At 38.5% G+C, this 17,924-nt stretch overlaps 1 protein-coding gene across 1 annotated transcript in view; it reads left to right on the top strand.

Annotated features, from left to right (window-relative positions):
* ZNF827 (zinc finger protein 827) overlaps positions 1 to 17,924 on the top strand; it is a 138,770-nt gene that overhangs the window by 114,331 nt on the left and 6,515 nt on the right. The window contains exons 9-13 of the mRNA XM_038400842.2: positions 7,411 to 7,548; positions 9,133 to 9,301; positions 10,771 to 10,937; positions 15,419 to 15,610; positions 15,703 to 15,880. Of these exons, the coding sequence (XP_038256770.1) occupies positions 7,411 to 7,548; positions 9,133 to 9,301; positions 10,771 to 10,937; positions 15,419 to 15,610; positions 15,703 to 15,880 (844 nt within the window). The remainder of the gene's footprint in view (positions 1 to 7,410; positions 7,549 to 9,132; positions 9,302 to 10,770; positions 10,938 to 15,418; positions 15,611 to 15,702; positions 15,881 to 17,924) is intronic.

Raw genomic sequence — 17,924 nt, 5'->3', positions numbered from 1 at the left:
GAAATATTTGTTTAGGTCCAAAGTGGCCCTTCAGCTCAGAGTTGAATCACACTTACATGGGAAGCATGCACAGTAGCTACCTGTTTTCAGGCCTCTATCTCCATGCACTCACAGAAACCTGGTCACCTATTTGACACTGCCTCTTCAGCTGTTTTGTCCCAAAGTGGCTTCTCTTTCACACACACATTGCCCTGAATTGTTCCCTAAGAAATGTGATGGGTGTGTTGAGTAGATCTGGGCAAAAATTTTTGACCAAAACTTTTCTTGGTGAAAATCGCAGATTTGGTGACACTAAAACATTTGGCAAATTTGCGTCAATTTTGCCAAATTGTTTTAGTTTTAAAAAAAGGTATTAATTTTCAAAAAAAATCTAAATTTTTAGCTTCAACATTTTCTAAACTGAATTTTGAGTTTGTAACTCAAAATGACTTTTTGTTTCAAAATTTCCTTTAAAATTATTGAAAACTAAGTGAAATTAAAAAAATTCTCAAATTTTGAAATGTTTTGTTTTCGGTCGACTCAAAATAACGTTTAATTTTTTTTTATTTTTTGATTCACTAAACATTTTTAAAAAAATATTTTTTGTTTGGCCCACAATGAAATGTCTGTTCAATTTTTCATAATTGCCAGTGAACTGAAAAATCTGTTATTCGCATAGCTCTACTGTTGATCTCCTACTCCCCCACTTCTGCCATTTCCGTCTTCTCCTCACTTCCTACTCATTCTCTTAAAGTATCTTTTCCCTTCCTTTTCCCTCCATCTTGTGCCTTCTGTTCGGAATTTGATATCCATCTCTCCCTCTCTGTCTCATTCTTGGTTACTTCAACTTCCATGTTGACCTACGCTCTTGACACCTGGCTCTCACCTCCTCATTTAACCTTCAACCCGGGATTGATCAAAATGGCCGCTCACTCAATCTTGTTTTCATTAAGCTCTGCTCCTTCTCTGATCTCTCCATCACAATGTTCTCTTTCTGACCTTCACCTCATCTTCAAAATTGCTGTCCTGGCTTCCACTTGACCATGTGGAGTGGGTCTGCTTGTGTGGATCCCATCCAGAAGTTGTAACCTTTCATCAACAACCCCAAATGCTTCTTAAATATAAAAAATGATACACAGTTTCAGAGGAATTATAATATTGTAAATGCTAAAAGCGCCTGTTAGGTTTCATCAGCATCTTTAATTTCAACCTTTTCAGGGAGTATTTGTAGCACAGGAAAACCCTTATAATTCATTCAAGTGGGACTCCACATGGCCACAAGTATCTGCCCATGCAGATTGCTTTGCACTGCTAGGACCACTGCTTGTAGAACAAGGAATCTTTGATTACTTGTGACTGCATGGAGTTTTGAAATGGAACCAGTTGAAGCAGCCATTTACATGGGGTTTAGGATGAGAGATGGTATAGCTAGAGAAACAACCAAAAGTATAAACATTAATTTCTCCTTCATGTGACTTTTTTTTGGTGACCCAAAGCTTTATGCTTTTATAATAATTTTATGTATAAAGCATTCTCACTGTATTCCCCCATCCAGGTAATCCTGGTGCTATACAATAGCTTAAAATACAATACAGTTAAAACACTGTGAAGCAATAATGTAAAAACGGCTAAAAAGCTAAATAAAGTGAAAGTTTGATTATTTTCTTTTATCGTGTCTCATAGTCTAAGACCAGAGTCGGCACATTCCCTTTTGTGAACTACCAGCAGTGATTACAATGCTGATTTAGTGAATCTGGACAGTTATTTATGTACTCAGGTCACACTTTGTTCTCTTCTTTGCTTATGCCTTCAACCAAATGAAGCATCCTCTCTCAGCATTTCTCAAGCAAAAGTCTGATTAAAGGCTTTTTATAAGGGATGGTGGAATATGCTATCCATACTGATGTCATTAATTTGAGGATACAAAACCAAACTTGCCAATATACATGAAACATCCATTGAATTTAAATGAAATATTCGGTATAATGGGGCAAATTTCTGCAGTTATAACACTGACTTGTGCTTTCTCCCACCTTCTTCTAGCCTTTTTTCAGACCATCAGCCTTACACTGCATATCAGTATGAAACTACTAGGATTGGTGGCAAAATGACATCTGGGTGTAGCATAAAGGACAAAAATGTTGCTAACAAATTTACTGCTTTTTTTATCAAGAAATTTATTGAAGATTCAAATTCAGCTTTTTAAAGTAACACATTAAAGAATTAATGTGGTACACAGTATGTAGTCTTAATTCCATACATTTACATTTCAAAACCATTTTAAATCCGTGAGTTCAGAACTCTGTTATTACTTTTTAAAATTATGAATTCCAGTAGTACTTAGAGACCTTGCATTTCACCAAGAGTACTTTGTTTTAAAACGTTTTTAACTCTTAAGTCTACACATAATAGTATATTCTGATTTGGGAACATCAGTATTTTACATACGTTCTATTTTCACTTAAAAGTTTGAAATTTGCCTTCCACTTTGCTCTTTTTCCAGCAGCATTTTTGCTATTAAATACAGGTTTAAATCAGAAATCTTGCACCAAACATGCTTACCTATTTTTAAAAAGGTAAGGATTTCTTGGCATACAAAACAATTACGGATTCAAAGAAAAATGCCTGTTAGACCGGGTTCTCTACTCACCCAGTGTCTACAGTACCTTTTCAATCAACAGATGAGCCTGTCTTTCTCCTTATCTATAGTACTATCAGTATTTTGTACACAATGTGGGAAAAATTTCTTTTGGTGTTTAGTGAAGGAACAGTTTGTAACCCATAATTTGATGAAGGATGGATTTCTGTGGGAAGCCTTCCATGTAATGGTGACTTATTATGCAACATCAGTTGGTATCAATCCAGTTCCTTCCTGTCTGACTGAATGATCCTCTGTCTAAAGTATCTGTAAGATATCTACCATAATACTGTGGTATCTGAGTTGGTACATACATACCCACTTCAGAAAAATCACCATCACAACTGGCACTAATCAGCACCCCTATTTGCTATTTGCCGTCCCACAGAGGAACCAAGAATTGAGTGGATATGATGACTGAACTATCCACTCATTCCCAGAAGTGACTCTTCAGGTCATTGGTGAGGTAAATTACAGGAAGGGTGTGGGAAAGTTTGCTGTACCTGTTCTTTGAACAAAGAGCTTTGGTTACCATGGATGACAAATAGTGTCCTTTCACAGCATGAAATCGCTCAGTGATTGATTTCTATGAGAGTGAAGAGCTCAAAGAGCCTTGTGGGAGGTGGTCAGCACTGCATTGCACCAGATGCTTACTTTAGTCATGATAGCTAAAGTAGGGGGCACACTGACTAGAATACTTTGCAGTATCCTAGCCAGGAAAGTAAGTCAGCAACTACTGGAGAAAAATCACTGAAGGATGCAACCAGCAGTACAGCTTTAAAATAAAACTAAATAATTAAAAGCATCAAAAGTATCCTATTCTACATAAATGAAACTAGTTTTTAACAGCTCTGGATAATCTGAAAATGGATATTTTTTCAAGCTTTCTATGAGTTTCCCACAACTCTGATAGATACAATATCCTGTTCCCTATGCTGAATTTATATTTCAGCTTCTTGAGAGATAAAAGAAGGCCAATGACTAATACTGGAAGGAATTGTTAAGAGATTTATTTACTTCTATTTGAGTCTGCTTATTTAGTATGTGTCCCAATTAATTCATTTTTGTTGTGATGCTATTGAAGAAACCTGCACACTCTTGACCTTTTCTTATAATTATGACCATATTCCCCTTTTGAAGCACTGTTTTAATTATGACAGGTTTCAGAGTAGCAGCCGTGTTAGTCTGTATTCGCAAAAAGAAAAGCAGTACTTGTGGCACCTTAGAGACTAACAAATTTATTAGAGCATAAGCTTTCGTGAGCTACAGCTCACTTCGTCGCTCTACTAAAATATCCATAGCATTGCTGCAGAGTCAAAATGTTCATTGTTTTGAGCTCAAGAATATAATCAAATGAGTTGTTTGTTGATGTTCTTGGAAGTTGTGACACATAAGGTCTGCATTCTTTTTCATATTAATTTTTACAAAATGACTGATTTCACAGATTCAGGAGTCATCTCACTAGAAAAAATTATTTGTTACTTATATTATAGTAGCATCCAAAGGCCTCTATCAAATATCAAGTCCCTGTTGTACAAATAGATATGGTATCATAGCAGAAACAAAAAAAAACCCCAAACCAGCAACATGTAGCTGTGGTGGTGCTGACAGAGGTGACCTCCAATAAAACATGCTATAATAACTACATAAATTTTCCCCTCCCAAATAGAGAGCCTTTCTGTTATTACTTAACTTGTCAAGTATTGGAATTAATTTTTCATTCAACTGAAAAGCTGCCCAGCCAGCTCTATTCTATAAATGGAAGCAGAATTGGCACAGACAAGGAGGCCAAACCTGCAACTGCAGGGGGCCCTTGTTCATGGGAGCATCACCAGTGCTAGTGTGATGTTTAGTGCTCATGGTTCAGTGCCTCATTGCTTTGTGCAGACAGGGATCTGCAGTGATAACTTGAGCCCTAAAGGACATTACAATGTCTCAGCCTTTGTGCCTCACCTTCGCTCCTGGGTGAGTCATACTATATTTTCCTCCCCCTGCTCCCATTTAACAGGAAATCCCAAACCAGATTTCCTCTATTGCTCTAAATAAACACATACCAGTTCTATAGTTCTTGACTTGTTAGCTATTCACATGATGCATCCAGAATCCCACAGATGGTATAGAATACAGGAGAAAGTCCCACTGAATCCTGGCCTTTTAGTCAAGGGGACTCTGACTGGAAATGATGGTCCTTAAACAAAGAAACAACACAGACGGATTGTGTTCTATCTGGAATATTACTGAATACATTTTCCTTCTTTGATCTTGTGAACTTCTAAGTATAGAAGTCCTCCTGCTCAAGCTTAATGAGGTATTGTATAAAAGCGTCTCCTCTGATATAGCATGCTGATGTTCAGCTTCTGACGTGTACAAGTAGGGTTGCCAATTTTCTACTCCCACAAAACCGAATACCCTTGTCCCGCCCCTTATCTGAGGCTCTGCCCCCCACTTATTCCATCCCCCTCCCTCTGTTTCCTGCTCTTCCCCACCCTCACTCACTCACTCGTTTTCATCAGGCTGGCTCAGGGGGTTGGGGTGAAGGAGGGGGTGAGGGCTCCAGCCTGGGGTTGCAGGCTCCGGGGTGGGGCCAGAAATGAGGAGTTTAGGATGTGGGAGGGGGCTCTGGACTGAGGCAGTGGGTTAGGATACGGGAGGGGGTGAGGACTCTGACTGGGGTGCGGGCTCTGGGGTGGGGCCAGGGATGATGGGTTTGGGGTCCAGGAGGGGGCTCTGAGCTGGGGGTGGAGCCAAGGGTTCGGAGTATTGGAGGGGGCTCCGGGCTGAGTTAGGGGCTGGGGTGTGAGAGGGAGTATGGGCTCTGGGCTGGGAGTGCGGGTTCTGGGGTGGGGCCAGAAATTAGGGGTTCAGGGCATGGGAGGGGACTCTGGGCTGGGGCAGGGAATTGGGGTGTGAGAGGGCTAGGGGTGCAGACTCTGGGGTTGGGCTGGGGATGAGGGGTTTGGGGTGTAGGAGAGTGCTCTGGGTTGGGACCGAGGGGTTTGGAGGGTGGGAGGGAGATCAGGGCTGGGGCAGGAGGGTCAGGTGTGCAGGATCCGGGCAGCACTTACCTGAAGCAGCTCCTGGAAGCAGTGGCATGTCCCCACTCCGGTTCCTATACAGAGGTGCAGCCAGGCAGCTCTGCATGCGGCCTCATCTGCAGGTTCTGCCCCTGTAGCTCCTATTGGCCATGGTTCCTGGCCAATGGGAGCAGCGGAGCTGGCGCTTGGGATGGGAGCAGCATGCGGAGCCCCCATGGCTGCACCTCTGTATAGGAACCGGAGAGGGGACATGCCACTGCTTCTGGGAGCCAAGAAGAGCCATGGCAGGCAGGGAGCCTGCCTTAGTCCCACTGTGGTGCCGACCGGACTTTTAACGGGCCGGTCAGTGGTGCTGACCAGAGCCTCCAGGGTCCCTTTTCAACCGGGGGTTTCGGTCTAAAACTCGACGCCTGGCAACCCTCGTACAAAGAAGCAAGATGACATCACCACTGTCCTCAAGCTCTCCATTTGTTTCAGGATCCAGTTCAAAATTGCCCTCTATATTCTTGCTGCTCTAACTTGTCTTGTGAACATTATCTCTTTCTACTCCCCCTCATTCTCTAGGATCTAAAACTGCTCTTTTCTCTATCCCTCCCTTCAGTCTGGTGGTATGAGAGCCTTCACCTCTGCATTTTCTGTCATCTGGAACAGACTTTCACCAATGGAGATTCCATCTAGTCTTAAAGTAGTTAAAACTCCCTCTTCTCTAAAGATGACTCATTCCTGGTCCTCAGCTTCTTAGTGCAAGAAAAGCAGAACTCCCCAAGCTGTTGAAAGTTTTTGATCCCTATGGACCCTGGGAGCAGGATGGAACACAATTCAGCCTTCATCAGTTGATGATCATGCTTTGCTCTTTTAGCTTAGCTGCTGCCTTTGCAAAATTCCAATCAGTTTTGAACTAACCAGGTGTCAAAAGTTCCCCAAAGAAGTAAGCCAATAAAAATGAAAATGTCTGAAAACATTGCCTGAGAAAGTGAATAATAAAAATTAATGTAAAACTTAACACCATCTCAAAAGAGAGACCCATCAAACACTGAGGGGAAGTGAGAAGACCAGTGAAATGATCTATTTAGAAAAATATCAGTGCTTTTCTCTGTCTTGCCTGTACCTCTTCTTCTACTGTTTATGGTTTGCCTCTTCAACTTTATAATAACTCTAAAGTGTTCTGCAATACAGTTTGTTGGAAAGATGCCATAGAAAATAGTTAGATCTACAATAGGCTTTTGTTGGGGAAAAAATTACAGTATATATTGTGTTGCAAAATTCTTTGTATAGTAGCTGAGTGGAGTAACACTGATGTGGTGGAGCCTCAGTTGCCTTAGAATAGTCTGTACAGCAGCCAGTTTGTTGACTTTGTAGAGATAAAAACAAAACAAAAAAGCATCTTTTGTTGCCTTTTTGTTTTCTTAGTTTTATGATGGATTTGAGGTTTTATCAGATTGTTACCTGTCTATACTATTCTTATAGTGTCATCTGTAACATTGCTTTTTTTCGTGTTCTGCCAGAGTCCCCAAGGATGTTCTGGTTCTGTGCAAGCCCTGCTTTGGGATTTTGTATCAGAAACTCAAATTGCTATGGACCGTGGAACAGAGGAATATTTGCAGTTCAGAGTTCATGTGAACTCATGCACCATGAACAGCAAAGTAGAGTTAAGAGTGTTCTCTTTTACATGACACATGGAAGTAGTCCATGGAGTGAAATCTAAGAGTTCTTTAAGTTGTTAAAATAAGACTTTGTATTTATGCATTTTTGGTATAGACACAGAAAGGATAGGGCTGGATGCAGGAAACGGATTGCCATCTTGGAAATTTAATGACCAACTCTTTCCCTGTGATGTGTGTGGAAAAGTATTTGGCCGACAGCAGACATTGTCCCGACATCTCTCACTGCACACAGGTAAATCAAACATTTTGGCATTCTCATTTACAGTGTCATGCAAGTTTGTTGCAAGAAAAACATGATGCAAGTTTCACTGCAAGGTGTTGTGGAAAGAGACATCCTCTGTTTCCTTCACTTGGGATGAAGACAAGTAGAATGGGCTAAAGATTCAAGAAGCTAACCAACTCATTATGGCCCAACCATCATCCATTTTAGAAAACAAACGGTTAAATGGGAATTTGTCCAGTTGCCAGGTTCTGACAATATCAAACTACCTTTTGGTTACCACCAATTAAGCAAGCCTGTAAACAGGGTTCTAAAGAGAGGAGGAAAGTTGTATTTTGTTTTGTTTTTGTTTATATGACAGGCTCTTTAAACATTAGTGATCAGCAGAGGAAAAAGCCCATAGTGTTTCAAATATTAGTTAGCCTCTGGGATATTCACCTTCATGAAGTTTTAGCTAAAGTTAAGATAGTAGAGGATGACTCTTTTCTACAACACCCTTTTCCATAAAGTCAATGGAGCTAGATCTATTAAAATCATCTGAGGATCTGACTCCATGCCCAGTAGTTTTATACAGAGGATTTGCCTAACCAGATGTTGCAGCCAGTGTATGGTGCAAGCTTTTTTGGGAGAATGTCTCAAACTCAGGCCAAAGGACAAATGTGTTGAGATTCAATGCACAGATTAATAAGATTAGGAAGCAAAAATGTCAGACATAGTGCTGAAAAATATTGTTAGCATAATGCTGGTATATACAGTATGGCCATGCTAGAAAACCCCCAAATGGTGTTTTTCTACGGTTTTGTGATTTTTGTCTTCTTCGGATTCTGAATTTCTCTCTGTTAGCACTTGCACATTGTATTATTGTATTCCAAAAGCGAAGCAGCTCTTCTTAAAGAGGAAAGGTTTTAAAGGCAATTCAATGTCTGGTTGTTTTTTTAATCAAGTAAATACAAAATAAGACCTGCTGTGTGCGATGACTTTGTTGCCAAGATTTAGAGATGTTAATCAAAAATTGTGAAGCATCAGAAACTACCAAGGAGTTTGGTTTGGATTTGTTTTATTGTTCTTCGAGGGGTTTTGGCTGGCTTGTGCTCAGAACTTGACTACCTACACAGACTCTTTTTCTCCAAGTTTTGGTAAATAAGCATCAAACACCATAGATAGAAAGATAGATAATATGCACACAACCACCTTCAAGAACTTCAACCCTACAGAAAAAAATAGTGCTAGGTGAAGAAATGAATTGCACATTACTGACCTGAATCTATAGTGGCTGAGGGGCAGTTCTCAGAGCTGCAGTTACACCAGTTTTCCACAGCCTAAAAAGTTTTGTATTAACTTCATACAGTCATTATATCAAATTTCAAAAATACCCCTAAATTAGCTGAAAATGAGTCATCTATATAAATTACTATTGTGAAGCCTGATAACTTTCTGAAGTTTTCCAGCCTCCTAAATGTGTCAGCCTGGATGATTCTAAAAGCTGTTCAGATTTTTTAACCCGAGCAATATGTAGTTGCATATTTGAAATGAGGTTTTTAAAGTATCTCACTTAAGACTGATACACACACTCGAGATGATTTGTTTGTTTTTCAGAAGAGAGAAAATACAAATGCCATTTGTGCCCCTATGCTGCTAAGTGCCGTGCTAATCTGAACCAGCACCTGACTGTCCATTCTGTGAAGTTAGTGAGTACAGACACTGAGGACATTGTCAGCGCTGTCACTTCTGAAGGCAGTGGAAAGAAGCACCCTTATTATTACAGGTGAGGACCCAGTAGAGGGCCATACATGAGAGACCAGAATCCAAATGTCTTATATGCCTGTCTGCTTGCTAAAGACAAATTATGAGGATGATCTTTTTTGTTCCAAGGTAGAACGTGACTGAAGTATTTAGCTTAGCCACGTTTGACTTTAGGTTCAGCAACAAAACCCAGCTGGCTATGTCATGCTTCTGGGCCTTGCTAGACACTTTGAAAGACTGTGCACTTTTTAAATGGCTTTGAAAGGCAGATAGGCCTTTAAATACCTCATGAACTTTTACCACATGTACAACATACATCTAATTTCCCTTTTGTGGATGTGAATTTACTAGTGTAAATTACTACATGTTTGCAGTAATTTATAGTGCCTTCCACTTGATGCAATTAGTTCAATCATTTCAACTAAAATTTCTGTTATAAATATAAACATTTCCTCTATTTGATTTATCTCTTTGATTGCCTTAGGCAGGTATGTTTTATAATTCAGCTACCTGTGAAATAACGTTTCCATATAATAAAGAAGGCCAAAATTATGAAGGTAAGAATAGGAGCATTAGGAAAACTCATGATGATAAAAAATGGTACAGATACAATTGTGTTGCTCAGGCATTTATTATTGGCGTAAGCACTATCACATCTTCAAGCTTTGATATGAACCCTAGTGTAGATACAGATTACAAAATCATTCTTATTTCAATCTATGTGGTGGAAACAGATTTAATTACAGTCACAGAAATCAAAAATACACAAACCCTGTTAGATTATCTCATCCATCCCTCTGCAAGTACAAGACTGTTTCCATTGTTCTGGCTTTGTTTTAAATGTTAATGCCTCAATTAAAACAACAGTATAAAAAAAGTTAAACTATAAGTTCCTTTCTATTACCTGTGAACATCATTGTTATCTGCTAGTTGTAAAATTTGCATCAGTGCTGATTATTTGCATTGGTGGTAATTGCTTTTGTCCAGTCACGTAGAAGCCTGAACCCATTTTTGCCTGCTTGTACTCAGAAAGTCAGGCAGTTCTGCAGGAGATCCTGATCTGACATGGGACTGTTTATAGGGCTTGAGAATGGCTCCTGGAGAGTGCAGCAAACTCTCAGTTTCAGTGTACTAGTCCTACTAAACATCTTGGCAAGACTGCAGTGCATCTTATTGCCCAAAGGATTCAGCTAGGTGATGTGCAGCATCTGGAATCTGTAGTTTTTAATTAACTTTATGATTATTTACCATCATTATAGCATGTTTGGGATTGTTGCATTGGGCCTCCCTTTAATCAGGTTGGCATGGCCCTCGGTTCAGAGGCAGTTCAGCTGGCAAAAGAATTTTCAATTGAAAATTCAACAGTAGAGAAGAGAAGAAATTAGTGAAGCAAGAGTTTTCTTATGAAAATGAGCAGAAGCTTTGTACATTTGTTATGGGGATTTTTTTTTAATGTTTCTTACTCTCTCTTTAATTCCCTTCTGTCTGCAGCTGTCACGTATGTGGGTTTGAGACAGAGATGAATGTCCAGTTTGTCAGTCATATGTCCCTTCATGTGGATAAAGAGCAGTGGATGTTTTCTATTTGCTGCACAGCCTGTGATTTTGTCACCATGGAAGAGTCAGATATGAAGGCTCATGTCAGCACCAAGCACACAGGTGATGATCCAACGCTTTCTGCTCCTGTGATCTCTTTTCTCCCCCCATTTTTCAGTGCAATCATTCGCACTTCCTATCAACACTCTCTTTTTCTCCATTGAAATTCATACTAATTATGGTCATGATCCCACAAAGTTGAAGTCAGTTGGCCCCCACCAGGTAAGAAGTCTGCTTGGGGAGATCACTTTGCAGTCAGGGGGCATAAATAAAGGACTTCTATGAAGTTAAAGTTGTCAAAAACACAAGTTATTGTTTTACTTATTTATTTGTTTGTTTACTGGTTTATTAAAATGTAATTTGACTTCAGTAGCTGTATGGTGATTTCTGGGTGTTAACTACATGCCCCAGATTGTAAGTGTGTAATACACTAAAATTGTACTGAGTTGTGCCAATATTTGGAGTTTGTTCCCTCCCCCTCACTCTGTATGTCTGGAAACTTTGTTGCCTGAGCTCTGATTCAGTAACTAAACTAATGTAGCTGTTGTTTTACTGTCCCAACATCATATTAAATAGTTGAGCAGGTCGTGATTTTTAACTTCTGTGTTTCTCTGGTTCTATTCACTTACCAGCAGAAGAAAAGAACTTCTACATTACCTCTGATTAATAACAATTTTCAAATAAACCACATATATTTATACCAAGTAATGAAGCGCTGCGTAATGTAAGGAGAGGAAAATTAGAATACTCTTAATTTCTCTCTCAGTATCAGCAGTCATAAGGATTTTGTCATTCGAAACTAGCTGACAATTTTGTAGACAGTTATATTGGGGAGAATTGAATTCAGCCGTCTCTTCCATCACTGTATTGGCTCTACAGTTCTACGAGGAATAAAATTGGATTTTTTTCCCCTCAACTTGCAAATAGATGCACTAAATGCAACTACAGAAATATGAAGACAGTGAAAGTCCACAGAGGGTTCTGTGCTAGTGCAAAGTACTGATATGATTCCCATCTCCATAATATCTGAACACCTCAGAAACATTATTAATTTATCCTCACAAAACCCTTATAATTATCCCTCTTTAACAGAGGAGGCAAATGGAGATTGTCATCCAAGGTCACATGGAAAGTCTGTAGCAGATCTGGGAATTGAATCCAGATCTGCTGAGTCCCATTCTAGTGTCTTAAGGATTGGAGCCTTTGTCGGTGAAATTAAACACTATGACTTGAAAACATGCTGAAAGCACATATATTGTAGACGAAGAAGGTGCCTTCAAACACTCACTGTTCTGATCAGACAATCCGTAAGGTGTACAGTTTTAGCTCTACACAAGTGATGTGTGAAACCTTCATTAATTAGTGGGAGATGAGTTCGTAGTGTGCTGTGTAGAATGCTGAAAAATATACTTTAAAAATGTTAAAAATTAAAAAGCTGTATTTAAAATATATGTATGTGGTAAGCACAAGTAACTGCTTGTATCAATTATTCTTCTATATAAGCCTGCATTTATTCCTAGGGCTTTACTGCTGGTGTCATAAATGGTAGGAGTGCAGCATTTTCAATTTAGACATCAGCAAAGAATTTTTGGAAATTTATATGCTTCTATACCTTCTGGAATCGTCCGTTATCCTATGCAGTAGTCTTTGTGTTAAAAGCTCATATCATTTTAGAGTCAGAATTAGGAAATACCTCTGTTACACATTTTTGTTCTCTAAGTAGATCAATGACCTATAGAGCAAGTTTTCCCTCTTTCACTTCTTCCTCCTTCCCCCACTTCCTCTATTTGCAATAATACTGTAGCCATTTGGACCCATATTTTAAAAACCTGAGGCCCAAGACCAGTGTGCAAATGGGTATGGGTAAACACATGTAGGTAGGCAATTAGCCATTTTTGGCATATTTGCCCAATTTGTGCATATAATTTCTGAAATATGCAGATAACAAATTACACCTGTATTTTTGTAGGAGAACCAGGGGCTGCCATTTTTAAAAATGAAGCCCATAAAAAGAAGCCAACTTAGTGTTCTGCAAACCTTTGTGGAACTTAAAAAATGCAAACTCAGAAATAGCTTTATGCATCCATATGCATCTCTAACTGTTCTCCATAAACACTGGTTACAGGTACTTATTTTTAGTTATATATTTTATGCTCAATCACTGCAGTATTTCATCGAAAACTTAATCTGTACTGGGCAAAGCTGGAGAGGAGTTTCTTAGTGAATTTAAATGTGGCAGGGTTTCAAGGGAAACTCACACCCTAAAGATGGCTCTCTAACGTACTCCGTTTTAAAAAATAATTTCAGATCTCATCTGTAAATTATGTTTCAAGAGTGCATATTCAAGACTCAGATTTTGGCATCTCTGCATTCTGCAGGTCTTTGTTCTGTGTGAAAATGAAGCACATTTCTTTATGGAGTCATTGTGCTTCGAACTTTTGTTTTGGGTTCAGTAAGTGATGCTCATGGCACAGATGTTAAGAAGGCCTTAATTTTACACAGATGTGCTTTATTCTGAGCGTGATTTCTAGTCAAATGAAATCACCATTTCATCCCTAAGAGGAACAATGGTGAAAATTGAACAGTGTGTTTTAGACATATATAAAAGATAATAAAGTGGTTGAAAAGGCAAAGAATAAAACTTTGGACAGGACTAAACCATGAGTTTTTCTGTCTGGTTCTTTGGGTTTTTTTTTTTTTCAAATATTTCAGTATTGGATATCAAATCCAGTTTTACAAATATTTCTGTGTATTTTGTTGTCTTCTGATGACTCTTTATCTTAAAAAATATTTTCCATTCATCATATTGAATTCAGCTATTTAGGTGCTGATTGAGCAAACCCTTATGCTTATGTTTAACCTAACTTTGTCTTAATGAAACTACTTACCTTTTTAGAGTTAAGCCTGTCCATTACTGTTTACAGGATACAGACTTTAGTTAAGAAATTTTATCACATACATAGGGTTAGGATTTTTAGTTAGGTTCTGCTTTTTATGCAACTGATTAGATTGAGGCAAAGACAGATCCAATAATTTGCCTATTGCCAAATAAGGTTCATTGTAGATTATTACACAAATCCTCCTTGCTCCCAGGCTATTGCTATAACATCTAGACAACCTAATCTCCATACTTAGCTAGCATGTATTACAATTCTGAATTGCTGCCCTTTGGAATGTTATGTGCTTATTGTACTCGCATGAAATCCCTGACTGATTTGAACTCTATATCCAGTTGGGTGAAGTGTGTGTGTGTGTGTGTGCGCGCGCACGCTTTTTCTTAAAATTAGTTTTTCCTCATTAAAAAATTCTAATGATAACCAAACCTTGAGAGAAGACTACTAACTTCATGCATCCAGCAACATGGCAGTCGTCTATAAACTTCATCTTTGTAACATAAACTATTACATAGCTGTCAACAACCCAGATTTATCTCAAATGTAGTTTGTAGTGCTGTGCAGTAGATGACAATGGTACTTTTAGTTTTAAGTACACTAGCACCTAAGCAGAGAGGACCGGATTTTTACAGGTATTTAAGCACCTAAAGATGAAGTCAATGGGAGTAAGACACCTAAGCACTTCTAGAAATCCCACTAGGTGCTTATCTGAATATGTAGGCACCTAAGTACCTTTAAAATCTGGTCCTAGAACACTAACCCCAGAGCAGAGGCTGCAGAGAAATTTTATAATAATATACAAGGCTTCTGATCTTTCCTCTCTATGACATGATGACAAATTCACCAATGGCTTGACTGGAGTTACACCGGAATGAATGTGTTTTATCTCTTACCAGCAGCAGTAACAGCTTCCAAATGTTTATAATTTGGTCTCTTCCCTCTTGTGTTCTGTAAAAGTCTGGAGCACCAATGGAGTGAAAAATAGCACGACCTATGGGACAGAAGTAGCAATCAGAGAGAGAGCTGGAGGCAGAGACTCAAAGATGAGGAAACTGTACTCAGGAGAATGAGTGGAGCGGGTTGTGAGATTTTTCTCCTTTCTTCCATTTCTCCTCCTAAATTAACCAAATGGATAAACTACAATGTAAGTTAGAAAAAGTCTAGCTGGAACAGCCGTGAGGTAGAAATACATGTGAATTCAAAGGTGATGTAAAAACAAAACCTAAAGAAACTTAATAAACTAACAAAACACTAAATTTCCATTAAGTTGTAAATTCTATGCTAATTAGAAAAAATTCCTTTAACCTTTCTTAATTTGGTAGTAGAACAAAATTACACATTCTCTTCTCATTGCCTATATGGACTAAAAGTCAACAGTGGTAGATTGGTAGGTGCACTGTTATAACTCTTGTATTTTGAGACTAGCCCTGCAGAAGGGAGGCAATGTAGCCATGATGCTTAAGAACAAATTGATTTATACTAAACAAGCTCACCTGTGAGTACAAATTAACTTTACTTCTCCTTTTAACACAAGTCACTTTTTTTATTTAAACTATGAATACATAGGATAGGATAAATGGAAATCTATCACAGAGATTGAGTTTTTCCCCTTATACTAATGAGCAAGTGGACTTTATTCTTGTTTTTCAGGTGAAGAGCGGAAGACACCTAGTGAATCAAACAGCCCTTCTTCATCTTCTCTGTCAGCACTTAGTGATTCTGCCAATAGCAAAGAAGATGCAGATGTTACCCAAAAAAACAACAGTTCAAACAACCTACTAGTAATTTCCGTAGTGCCTGGTAGCCAGACCTTATTGAACACTGAAGAGAAGTCAGAGAAAGGTAAAAGCTAGTTAAACAGACAGATTCCTTTCTTCTAGGCAAGGGAACTGGATGGAACTTGGGTAATATGTGTTCATATTTTTATTTTTCAGGTTTTGAATGTGTTTTCTGTAACTTTGTCTGCAAAACAAAAAACATGTTTGAGCGCCATTTGCAAATCCATCTGATTACACGGATGTTTGAGTGTGACGTGTGCCATAAGTTCATGAAGACACCTGAGCAATTATTGGAGCACAAGAAATGCCACACTGTCCCCACCGGTGGGCTCAAGTAAGGAAAGCAAGTACACAAACTTTTACTGTGTTAAGCATTTCCAATACTGTGTGGCGATAGGTAATAAAGGAAGTAAATTAGAAGGGATTAGTTAATGTCTGATGATCCAAAGTCAGGGCTACCATTTTTACCTTTAATTAGGTAACATAGACTCAGCCCTCTAGGTTGAATATAGTTTATTATATTATTTATTTATTTATTTATTTATGTGTGTTACCGTAGTGCCTAAAAGCCCTAGTCATGGATCAGGACCCCAATGTGCTAGACATTGTACAAACACAGTCCCTGCCCCACAGAGCTTACAATTTAAATATAAGACAAGAGACAACTAGAGAAAGATAAGTCAGACAGAGGACTACAAGGAAACAGTGTTTGACATCATGGCAGGCTGTGGTCTCACACACCAGCAGCCTAATTGTTGCAAAGTGTATTGTAGGTATCATGGCAAAGGATAGTTTAGAATCAAACACTGGTTTTGAAAGCAGTGGTCAGTGGATGCCACAAATGTAATGGATGACAAAATTACTTCACCTTCCTGTCAAAGGAAAAGTGACAAAGAAAAATAATATAAAAACCTAAGGCTGAGCAGTTTTTACCCTGAGGCTAGCTCAGTAAAGTCTACAAGCTTTTGTTTATGTAACAAAGTATAAAGTCATTCTAACTTTCCCAATTATTTACAGCCTTTTTCAGGTCCTAATGCAAAGGCAATCTTCACCAGTAACCATGCATGTTTTTGTTTTCAAAGTGGAAAAAAATTTTGGATCCCAAGACTTTGTATCCCTAATTTTTGTTCCTTTTTAAGGTTTTTTGGGGGAGTGGGAAGAAGTGATGTGTGTATAGTGAATACACAGAGCCCCTATTTTTTTCCCTATTAATCCCTGAAGAAATGTCCTTATTACAAATGCAGGTGAATAACAGAAGCAGATATCGTCCAGTGTTTTGGTTTGTTTTTTTTCCCTCTCCAAGTATCTTTTCAGTTCTGTATAATTTTTGTTGTCCTCTCTAGCTGTGTGAGTATTGAATATATTGGTGTGACAGCACTTTTTGTTTCATATTATTAATTTTGTGCCTCTGTTGTAAAGATACAGAATCTGTAAATGTAACAAGGAAGGAAGTAGTTTAGCTGTATTTTTATATACATGTTCCCTCAGTCATTTCTTACATTACAATATTGTTTTTAAATTATAGGCTAGTCACAGGCTTTAATAATTAATTTATAAATTATAACGTGACCAGTAACGAATACTTTCAAAATATTCTGATATCCTCTGCTAGTACAGCATTTTCTTTGACCATTTGAGTGGATTAACTTGCTTGAAAAGATGCTGTTAATGAGTCAGAAAAAAATGTTGTCCTTGCCTGAGCTGCAATTAAAAGACCAAGCAATGGTCACAGAAATGTCCTTACAATGTAACAGACTGGAAATGTCTAAATTACTTTTCTGTGATGGAACTACTTGGGGTGTATTTCCTGTTCATTATGTAGATAATACAATATTTGTGCATAGCAGAGGATAGTGAAAGACTTTCAGAATTGTCCAGGAAAAGTACAGATTTATGTCGGTGTATCTGAGTTGGGCATGGGTTACTACATTAAATTGCAACTTGTCTGTTCCTTTTACCAATCTTCCTTTTAAGAAAGCTTCATTAGTTTTAAAAAATAAGCGTTGTCCTTTGAGAATTGTCTGTATAGACCCCTATTTCTAGAGTGCAGGTGTGCCTTTGTGTCAAAGTTGGAACCCTCAGACAAGCAGTGACTGTTAGGTATGCATGCATGCTCCCTCCTGGACCTAAACATTCAATATGAGGTCATATAAGGACTCGCGCCCCATTCCTCTGTGTGTTCCAACCACTTCAGACAGTAAGGTTGGAACTGTTTCAGCCATGAGTAGGGTTCAACACACTAGCACTTCCTGATTCCCGCCTTGTGTTGCATTTGTTGACCAAATTAATGTTAGTGTATTGTAAATGTTACATTAATACTTTTCTGGTTTAGTTTTTATTAGCAATAAGGTAAGCCATTTTTAGTTTAGCTAAATCTG

Source organism: Dermochelys coriacea, chromosome 4, assembly GCF_009764565.3.
Source record: "Dermochelys coriacea isolate rDerCor1 chromosome 4, rDerCor1.pri.v4, whole genome shotgun sequence".
Lineage (NCBI taxonomy): Eukaryota > Metazoa > Chordata > Testudines > Dermochelyidae > Dermochelys > Dermochelys coriacea.
The sequence above is the reverse complement of the archived record's forward strand: the minus strand, read 5'-3'. Positions and strand labels throughout refer to the sequence as shown.